The sequence below is a fragment of the Harmonia axyridis genome, chromosome 7 (genome assembly GCF_914767665.1).
Source record: "Harmonia axyridis chromosome 7, icHarAxyr1.1, whole genome shotgun sequence".
NCBI classification, from domain to species: Eukaryota; Metazoa; Arthropoda; class Insecta; order Coleoptera; family Coccinellidae; genus Harmonia; species Harmonia axyridis.
This window is the reverse complement of record NC_059507.1, coordinates 19,001,037-19,012,781: the sequence shown is the minus strand read 5'-3', so window position 1 is coordinate 19,012,781 and position 11,745 is coordinate 19,001,037. Positions and strand designations below refer to the sequence as shown.

Genomic DNA, 11,745 nt, shown 5'->3' with positions numbered 1-11,745 from the left:
CATTCAAAATAGTGCTCCTTCTACTTTTACCCTTGAATATACTTGAAAAACTTTTCTGTTTATCAATAAGAATTTTCCTTTTATTAACTGTTTTGAACTTGAAACAAATTAATTTTATGTAATGTTGTCTTTGATTCATTAAAATCCAGATGCTTTTTGGTTAAATTGTATACAGACTGATATATTGGTTGCTTTTGGTAACAATCAAATCATTCAACGATTCTTTAAAGGTGAAATCGTATTCCACAGGTTTTCTTCCACTAATAATCCAGGCTGTAATGACTTGCCTTCTTCTTTTTTCGAACAGTACTGTGAGAAATACTCAAATAAACTAATCAATGTGTGTTTGAAATCGATACAACTCTTTGGTTTCAAAATTTCTTGGATCAAAACCAATAACAAAAACAAACTCTCAAACCGAAATCTGCAATTCAAAATGTACTGACTGAGCCAGTACCAAATTAATTTCGATTTTCCACAGCCACCCGGATGTCAATAATTCCTGAATGGACTATATATTTTTTATTATCTCAGTCGATTCTACGTACAAAAAAAAGGGAGGGTTGCTTGAGCAAACCCTATAATTAAATACTTTAAGAGTTACCGAGGAAGACCTTTAAATGAGGAAAAATCGCAATTCCTCACTGTGTAGAGTAGTCTGTGACTTCCGAAAAACACAGAAAGAAACTAAAATTCGATGTTTGAATAACTGAATTCATGAATTATAGATAATTTTTCGTTAACTCATTATTATTAACTCATGAACCGTTGAGTTTTTATTCAAAGTATGGCATATTGCCGAAATTGTCATCAAAAAAGTTATCTAATGATGCAATAATATACTAGGTGCGCCATTTGAAATAAGGAAGTAATAGTCAGTTTCCGGTACAACCGGAAGTTGTGGAGATCTGATAATATTTTAGGGAAAAAGATCATTGTCTCAAACCCCAATATGCATATTTTCAGCTCAAAATTATGATTAGTTTTCCATAGACGTCTAATAGACATCCCGGTGAATCACCCTGTGTAGTCAGGGCCGTTATTTTTTCTTACCAAAATTTGCACTCGCTCTATAGGAGATATGAGAAAGAGAATTTACCACGATTCCTGAAACGTGGTTCTTTTCGGTGTAATTGTATTATTTAGTAAGGTGCCCAATATGCAACCATATAAGAAATATGGATGATTGATACATAGGTATTTATTGATCAATTCCCAGTATTTTTTTGATATAGTATACTGTGCTTTTGAGAATCTCCTCGAAGGTCAACCAGTGCGACTGATCTTTGTGGTAGAGATATGGACATCTTGCGGTTTGTTTCGTTCAGGACACCAAGGTGAGACGTTAAGAACTCACATAAATAAATAAGTCAAAATTGGTTAAACGCCGCCCATAACTAGCTGGTTCCAATGGGAGTCGATGATAAAGACCATCCTATTTTGGGAAATAGCGCGCCAAGCCTTTAGTTGAACACGAATGAGTTAAGGATGGAAATAATATCCGTTCAGAGCACAGTGCGAAATTCGCAGAGCTGAACGTCTTCATTTCATGGACGTATATACGACTCAAATTCAAGAACTAGAAGGCACACCGGCCCTACCGAAGAAATATCGAAGAAAGTGCGACAGCGCCAAGATTGAACACCTCACCGTCCACGGGTTTTACCCAGCTCTCGATTCCAAAGAAAGACGTTCGGAGATCATACACCGAAATCATTTTTTCCTAGAAATTGCTCAATGAATCAGCTCGCCGACCGACCGCCAACGGCCAGTGCAACTATCACTGGCGCCGCTGTTGTCAGTCCGGACGCGATCGTTTTCAAAAGAGGCATTCGAAACGCATCGAACCGAGCGATCGAAAATTCGAAAAGTTCCCATTTACTGAAACATCTGTTGGAGGCACGAAACTCGGATGTTGCGATTCTCGGGAAACGGATATGTGATTCATCCGGTTCTTCGCCAATCGCGGTGACTACACGTTCCGAGGAGATTTTTTGTGATCATTCATACTTCGATAAAATAGGTTTCGGTTCGAGAGAACGCTTCCAGTTCGCTTCAGTACCAACCCGTGGAAGTGTTACGGATAAACATGGACCTATGGGAAATGGCAATCGGGATAGCTCTGAAGGAAATAACGCGACAGAAAAGAACGACGAAAGGAAATCGACCAGAAAATCGAGGAAACTCAATACCAGCGGTGGTACCTTCTATGAAGTTTCCACTTCGAACAAGGACGATTTCGTTGATTTTCTCCGAGTGTCGTCATTATCGAAACGTTTTTATCGCAGTGTTAGTGACAGCTCGTTTTCAGAAAAGACGCGCGAACAAAAAACGTGTTCTCCACTTAACATCGAATGTGCAGTATATGATTATTTTCCCGATTTGTCAAGTGAACTGCCGACGGAATCCATGGAACCCATCCTCGAAGAGACGGAATTGTGTCATAACCTCAAACTGCTATCAGATTCTAGCCAGGAAAGCGATTCAGCAGAAAATATCAGTGACCGTGATGTTAGTGCCAATTTTCGAAAGGATTTTACAGATGCCGGATCCTCAAAGAGCCTTTTAGTGACGAAGTGGCGGAAGGATGACGATAAATGTGAGAGACGAAACGTGACTAGCCAATCTACGGTTGAGGATGAAGAATTGAATGATGCAGAAACAAACGTGGAGGTCCCATCGGGTGAGTAGTTTCAAGTTTATCCAGGAAAAAATTTTGAAATCAAAAGAATTAGATCGAAATAGGTAGAAGTTTATCAGAAAAAGATATTCGTAGAAGAAATAATGAACAATGAACTATTTTGATATTTTCCTCGTGGCCTGAAATGAATCAAACTCGAATAAAAAACAAAAAATAAGGAAAGCACTGATGTGAAGTCGGGAACTTTCAGTGTTCATTCATTTATGACCCAATTGCGCCCTCGGATACCACAGAACGGTATATAAGTATATCCAAAGGTGCGAAATCCAATTGGCGCAAGTCAGTACTTTTCAAATTTTTTTTCGATATTCTGGTTCTAACAACAACATGAATACAATGAAGCTTAACATTATTATTCTATAATATAAGTAGGTACATATGTATGTATAAACGCAAAATCTAAACCAAATCTGATTGGTTGGCACGAAAATATTGGGTATTTAATTTATTTAACAATATTTTTCTTGAATTTAGGTACCTATATGCTTCGGATGAAATGATTTACTTGAATTTTGGAAGAAACTAAAAAAAAATTATATTATATCTACGTTCAAAAACTCAAATCCATATGTTTCGTGTTTTTTTTTATGATTTTCAATTTTCTTTTGTCAGAACAAAAATAAATTGATCGCATTACCAGAAATATTGAGCATCATCAGATTAATTTGAAATTGCTTCATAATTCAGAAAATATTTATTTTATATTGATGATTTCTATGAAAACAGCTAGTTTTATCATAGCATTTTAGTGGTGATAATATTTTGACCTAGCAATTGCAGATTTTGCAGAATTTTGCTTTTTGTGGAACACATTTTTTTGGGAAAGATGCCTACAGTATGAATAGTTGCCATACCATGAAAATAACAATAGCTGTATTCCTTGAATCCTGAACATAAATATACAAAGAAATGGGAAACCGTCAATAACAGAAAAAAAATTCAAATTACATCCTAGGATCTATATCACAATAACTCAAATTTCTGAAATAGAGTAAGGTTTATTTATAATCAAGACTGTGAGATCTTTCTTGAATTTTCAAAATCAACTATGTCTATTATATTTTTGGGTAGATTATTATAAAATTCAATACACATATACATGGTATTATTTCAGCTAATGTCATTTTATGTATAGGAAAGCGAAAGGCAATAGTAGGTACGTCTTGTGTTAAAAATATTTCTTAGAGTTTCAAAATAATGGGGACTTATTTTCACAAAAAGAATGCACTCCAAAAACAAATAAATTTATTATTATTATTTTATTTTGTCTAAAGTGCCCTCTGCATGATTCTCTATATTTAAGCCCAATCATACATCTTAAAGCAAATGACGATTTCGTATAATATATCCAAAGTCACTTGGAGGAAACCAGAATATTTTGATTAGGCAAAGGTTGTCCAAGTTTCCAGAAATTCTCTTGGAGCCAGTGAATTTATTGCCTAACAATACTTTCAAATAGACCCTAGTATTTAGCGGATCGCGGTATCCACTTCACAGGGACATCTATGACCAAGCGTTTTTATTGACTAGTTCAAGTGGCTTTGCATATACTATACCTGAGTATACCTGGAGATACACCATTTATTGGGTCAATTGTTTCAAAATATACGATATCAACCTAATGCAACTCAATTCTCAATAAATAGAAACTGAAATAGTATACAGCTATAAAAAAGAAAACCAATGTAAAAATGAATTACAAAGTGATCTTGAAATAAATATGGATTCAATATTTTTGATAATTCATTGTTAAAAGTCACTTCAAACCACTTTCAGGTATCCAAGTTCTTAAAAACTTCACTTTTAATTTTCTTTATGGATTCATTTATTCATTTTTTTTTTTGTTTGAAGTAACATTCCCTGGTCTACCATAGTAAAACACATCTTTTAAGCAAAACTCGATTTTATTATTCAACATAGTTGCCTTCGAGGGCGATTATAGCGATCTTTCAACTTTTCGATACCATTTTTGTGGTACGATTTGTCTTTCGCTTCAAAATAGTCCTCAGTTTCGGCGATTACTTCTTTACTGGCGCTAAATTTCTATCCATGGAGCATTCTTTCGAGATCTGAGAACAGGAAAAAGTCGCTGGGAGCCAGATCTGGCGAATACGGTGGATGCAGAAGCAATTCGAAGTCCAATTCATGCAATTTTGCCATTGTTTTCATTAATTTGTGACACGGCGTATTGTCTTGATGAAAAAACACATTTTTTTTTCAAATGGGGCCGTTTTTTAACGATTTCATCCTTAAAACGATCCAATAACGCTATATAATAATCGCTGTTGATGGTCTGGCATTTTTGGAGGTAATCAATGAATATTATACTTTGTGTATCCCAGAATACTGATACCATAACTTTGCCAGCTGACTGTTTTTCCTCGCTTTGGATTCGGTTCATCGTGTACAGTCCACTCAGCTGACTGTCGATTGGAATCCGGAGTGAAATGACGGAGCCATGTTTCATCCATTGTCACATCGACGCAAAAATTTAGGTTTATTGCACTTCAACAGCATCAAACACTGCTCAAAACCATTAACACGTTGTTGCTTTTGATCGATTGTCAGCTGGCGCGGCACCCATTTTGCACACAGTATTCTCATGTACAGGGCGAGCAAATAAGCGAGGTAAGTGGCTATATCTCAGGATTAACTCATCGTAGAGACTTGCGGTAAAAAATTTTACCACTAAAGTGTAAAAGAGAACACACTGGAAATTATTTTGAAGTTCATACCTCTACCGCTAGGGGCGTAATAGCTACTGTCGAGTAGAAAAATGAATTTTACTCGAAAATGTTTCATATGAAGTTGAAGAAAGAATATCATCACTGTAATCCTTGGAAAATTCTCTATCTTTTTGAATTGTCACTTTCGATTTTACGACATCAAATAAGGGTAGGTGAAATGGAGAAATCTGACTGATTGAAACGCCTGTAACATCAGTTTGGCTCAACATTTTTGAGCAAATTAGATCTCGTCTGAAAGATAATATCTCGTTGATTGAGGACAAAATATAGTCATGATAAATTTGTTTTTGCTGCTTTCGATAGGGGGCGCTAAGTCATAAGTTCATTGTTGTATATTTTGTCCTCAATCAACGAGATATTATCTTTCAGACGAGATCTAATTTGCTCAAAAATGTTGAGCCAAACTGAAGTTACAGGCGTTTCAATCAGTCAGATTCCTCCCTTTCACCTACCCTTATTTGATGACGTAAAATCGAAAGTGACAATTCAAAAAGATAGAGAATTTTCCAAGGATTACAGTGATCATATTTTTTCTTCAACTTCATATAAAACATTTTCGAGTAAAATTCATTTTTCTACTCGACAGTAGCTAGTACGCCCCCTAGCGGTAGAGGTATGAACTTCAAAATAATTTCCAGTGTGTTTTCTTGTACTCTTTGGTGGTAAAATTTTTTACCGCAAGCCTCTACGATGAGTGGATCCTGAGATATAGCCGCTTACCTCGCTTATTTGCCCACCCTGTACAAATATTCGTGAAAATATGATGTACAGGATGGGCAAATTTCGATGTTTTAGCACTACAACTTTTAAACCAGATGAGATAGACAAAATCTGATACCCCATTCTCGGTCTCTTTTTCTGAGAAACTAAAAAGGGCAGTATTCATTTTTGGCGACCTTCTTTTGTTTTCGAGTTATAAGCGAAAAATGGAAAAATGGCGATATCGAAAAACATTTATATCTCCGTTAATACTGATGATAGAGCTCTGAAATTAAAACATTATACAGGCACTTTTCTACGTAGAATCCAGTGGCGTGCTCGTATTTTGAAAAGGGTTTTTAATCACGAAGCCATGACCCAAAGTTAGGTTTTTTCAAATAGGAACACTAGATTTAGGTATCATTTTCGGAAAGCTTGATTTTTCCTGATTTCAAAAATATATAATATCGTATGATTCGGATCAATATAAATAATAGAAAATGGCCAAAAACCTCTTTTCACCTAAGAGTCTCAATATTTCTATGGTTTCAACTGTTGATGAACACAGAAAAATTGAGCTTTCTATAACAAGAGCAGTGTCCTTTCGTCAATCTGATTATTTCTATGCTTTTCACTTATTTCTACAGAATTCGAATCTAGATATGTTTTATAAATGTTATCTGAAAATTGATTTGGAAATAACGGAGAAACCACAATATCGAATTTTTCAATCGAAAGAGTTGTATTGAGATGCATGTATCAGAAGATTATTTACATAAATAAGAAAATATTGGGAATATTGGACACAATTTTATTCTATTGTTTTTGTTTAAATTGTAACAACGCCGACGTTTTGAAATAGTTCGTTTCTTTTTCAAGGCTAGTTACGACAAACAATATTGTACTTTTATCAAAATCATTAAGACAATCTTCAAGAAATCGAAATGTTGATGTTGATTATCTGGGGTGTAAAAGAATTTCGATTCCTTGAAGATTGTCTTAATGATTTTAATAAACGTACAATATTGTTTGTCGTAACTAGCCTTGAAAAAGAAACGAACTGTTTCGAAACGTCGGCGTTGTTACAATTGAAACAATAGAATAAAATTGTGTCCAATATTCCCAATATTTTCTTATTTATTGAATAAAAATGGATGATAACCAGGTAATAATTATTTACATAGATCTCCAGAATCAATACGCACAAGTACCAACCATTTTAAACAGCATATGAATCAATGCATATATGATTGAACTCAACAATTTAATTATGAAGGGACAAACAAGAAATAATATTAACCTAATAATGACAGCAATTGCACAATGCACAGTCGACACCTCTTCTCGATATTTCAATAGATGAATAATATTTGAAACTGTGTTCAAGCTACCTAAGAAACTTTTTCCAAGTTCGTTTATCTTTTCGGAAATATTTGTATAAAATAAATATAGATTCGAATTTTGTAGAAATAAGTGAAAAGCATAGAAATAATCAGATTGTCGGAAGGACACAGCTCTTGTCATAGAAAGCTCAATTTTTCTGTGATCATCAACAGTTGAAAGCATAGAAATAGTGACTCTTAGGTAATAAAAGGTTTTTGACCATTTTCTGTTATTTATTTTGATACGAATCATACGATGTTATATATTTTTGAAATCAGGAAAAATTAAGCTTTCAGAAAATGGCACAAAAATCTAGTGTTCCTATTTGAAAAAACATAACTTTGGGTCATAGCTTCGTAATTAAAAACCCTTTTGAAAATACGAGCACGCCACTGGATTCTACGTAAAAAAGTGCCTGTAATGTTTTAATTTCAGAGCTCTATCATCAGTTTTAGCGGAGATATAAATGTTTTTCGATATCGCCATTTTTCCAATTTCCGCTCATAACTCGAAAACAAAAGAAGGTGGCCAAAAATGAATACTACCCTTTTTAGTTTCTCAGAAAAAGAGACCGAGAATGGGGTATCAGATTTTGTCTATCTCATCTGGTTTAAAAGTTGTGGTGCTAAAACATCGAAATTTGCCCACCCTGTACATATTCAAATGATATCTTCACAATGTCTGCTATCTCGATCAACTTCACTTTACGGTCATTCAAAATTAGTTTGTGAACTTTTTGTTTTTTTCGTCGGTGACAGCCTCTTTTGGGCGTCCACTGTGTTCGCCGTCTCCGGTGCTCATTTCACCACGTTTAAACTTAGCATACTAATCAATGATGGTTGATTTTCCTGTTCCTGACCCCGGAAACTGTTCATCAAGCCAAGATTTTGCTTCAACTGTATTTTTTCTCCATCTTTTTTCGAATAACAAAAGTAGCTACTCTTACAACGCAATATCTCACAAACTAATGGCGGACAGCTGCCAAATTTTGACACGTATCGTTTGTTGGTACCTTAGAATATAGATATTATTAATGTTCTAAGGTTGGTACTAACCATAGACCTATAATAACATGGACTGGACGTTAGAGAGAGAGAACATTGATATCGGTGTATTGTGACAAGGATAGAACTGAAAATGGCAAAACATTGGTTTTTACTGTTCATTTCATTGAATCTTTATAATTACGCTGGACATGTTACATTGTATTTTGTATTCGGAAAAATATTGGCTCTAATTTTAACTGAAATACTATTACTAAAAATTTCAAGAATCCAATACTGTGTTATAAATAATAGAATGTCAAAGAGAAAACTACAAACGAGCTCCCAAATACACACTGTAATATTTTTGAAAACAACTGAGAAATGTTCTGAACACATTATTCATCTCAAATAATTTTAAATTTGTATTAATTTGAACTTGGAATCAATGTATTGTAAAACAATATTTATCATTTCACCATTTAACATTCTTAGCCAAGGGTAAAAAATATCTCAGTTCAGGCTGAAGAGAGAACATGGGAGAATAGTTATTTATAATACAAGTGCAGAAGGCATTGATATTCTTCCACGAGTTCAAAATTCAAGAACGAGCCACGAAGTGGCGAGTTTTGGAATGAACGAGTGGTAGAATGAGCCTTCTGTACGAGTATTATACATTATTTTCTCTAATTCATTTCATTTTCATTGAAATCAATGAAATATTTCCATAAATATATTTTAGTGATTTTTGCATTGAAAAATGTTGGTTGGCAGAACTGATTTCTTTAAGGCAAATTGATGAATTGACATATAAAGCCGTGGCGGAAAGTTCTGAGTACCAACATAGAATAATAAAATATAACCATGAAAACTATGCGTTTCTGATATATTCTCGCTCGATTTTGTTCTACAAGATGTGGAAGAATGAACGGAATAACCACAGAATTAGGGAAACTAAAGGAGAACATAGAATTTGATCTTAGGGTTGTTTCAAGATGGTTCAGACAGAACGGATTGACCCTAAATGCAAAGAAAACTTCCTACTTACCTTTCACATCTTACGAATCCAGTCAACCGGATTTAGGTCCTTTGAAGATTGATGACCAGGAATATATCCATGAAAGTACAGAAGGCCATATTAAGTACCTTGGTATATATATAGATAGACATATGAGATGGGACTATCACTGTGAACATTTGGCAAAGAAACTTCGTGGACTGCTACACATATTTAGGTACCTGAGAAAGCAGATGAATAGTGAACAACTCAAAACTATTTATTACGGTTTAGTGCAGTCACATTTAACATATGGGAATGTTGGTTGGGGAGCTGCACACGCTGTTCATTTGGAGAGAGACTACACGTCATTCAGAGGATGATTCTCAAAACGATATTTGGAAAACCATATTTGTTCCCCTCTGTAGAAATTTACAAAATATCAAGAGTTCTGAACATACAACAACTTTACTTTTTAAAATTGACTAGTCTTGTCCAGAGGGAAAAGATAAGACTACAATCGATCAATCACGAGTACCCTACTAGACATAAACTCAGGAATTTCAAGACGATACGTACCCAAAAGACGGTTGGTCAGAGATGCTGATGGTGGTATTTGGCACCCAAAATGTTCGCTTTTCTTCCTATGGAATATAGAACACTAAAAAATCGTAGATCATTCAATAGGAAGGTAAAATTGTGGCTACTGAATGGAGATGCGAAGGTATTCAATGATTTGGGAATTCAGTGAGTGTTGATGTGGATTTACTTACCTTATCATTCATATACATCATGTCTAAACAGAGAGTTATTAAGTGCCCTCAAGAATAGTGACAAATATTTACTCATGATTAAGACATTTTTACCCCGAATTGGACAGAACTAGGAACCAGATTTTGACAGTTTCAAACCGATAATAGACTTTTAGATTTTATACGATTCCATTTGTGTTATTGTTTATACCGAACAAAGTTTTTTTTTGTATACTGTTGTCACGACGTTCAAGGAAGAGAATTTTTGTATTTTTTTTTTTCAGAACTAACAGGCGAACCTCTAGTGAGCCTCTGTTCATCGTGTTCATTTGCAATATTTATTAGAATATTATATTAGGTTGTGTTGAAAGCAAATAAACTTCATTATTATTATTATTAAAGGAAGTTTTTACAAATAGGCGGCTACTTAACATTCATGACAATGATACTTATCTCCTAAGAGTACACTTTGAAGGAAAAATTGTCTTCACCTTTTGCTTTTAAGCTCTATTATAACACTGGCAAAATTCCCTGTAGTGATTAATATTTTCAAATTCTCAGATCCTCTTGAATGGTCTTCCCTTCACATCGCAACATGGTTGACGTGGTGCTCCCGGAAATTTAGTCTGGCTCCAAAGCCGGATCCCAGCCGGTTTCCAGAATCCGGACAGGAACTCTGCAATTTGACGATGCAGGACTTCGAGAATATCGCAGGTTGGTAAGGACTTTGTTATTACATGAAGTAAATATAGGCATTCTAATCTGCTACACATTAAGAAGATATATAAAAATTAATTCTTTTCAAATAAATAGTTCAATAAACATTATTATTATTATTATTATTATTAAATAATATCCTTCAACAGGGACCGATGAATTATTCTTCATTTTTTTATTCAATGCACGATCCATTTATTCAATTTAACAACATATCAATTCTATTCGAAATTTTTCGATTTCATTGGCATTAGATACATAATATAATTGAATTGAATATATATGTATATCTCGAATTTTGAGCTGAACATGATCCTAAACTAAACTAATGAGTTCGATTCACTGATGAAGAAGTCGAGGTCAAAATTGATTCTTGTATTGTTTATTGAATATATTAATAGAATATAGGTACAATTGAATGAAAAGTATCATGAAATAAACATAGTTCACAGTTTCAATATTAAAAATGCCATCAACAATTACATGGCTTGTCAGTTGGCAGTTCTATGTTTGAAGTAATTATATCTCATTTGAATTAATTTGAAGATTAATTGATATCTAAGAGTAGTTTTTCCTCTACGATTTCGTGCCAACATGACATGTGTAAATACATTAGAGAAATATCACCAAATGTACAACCATATATAAATTAAATATCCACAAATAAATAACCATATATAAATAAAATATCCACAAGTAAATAAAAACGAACAAGCAGAAGAGAAGACAATCTCAGTCAATCGGATAGGAATTCATCCACACTATA

At 34.2% G+C, this 11,745-nt stretch overlaps 1 protein-coding gene across 1 annotated transcript in view; it reads left to right on the top strand.

Annotated features, from left to right (window-relative positions):
• The first annotated feature begins 1,692 nt into the window (after positions 1–1,692).
• LOC123684947 overlaps positions 1,693–11,745 on the top strand; it is a 118,362-nt gene continuing 108,309 nt past the window's right edge. Inside the window, exons 1-2 of the mRNA XM_045624478.1 lie at positions 1,693–2,683; positions 10,824–10,976. Of these exons, the coding sequence (XP_045480434.1) occupies positions 1,738–2,683; positions 10,824–10,976 (1,099 nt within the window). The 5' untranslated portion in view covers positions 1,693–1,737. The remainder of the gene's footprint in view (positions 2,684–10,823; positions 10,977–11,745) is intronic.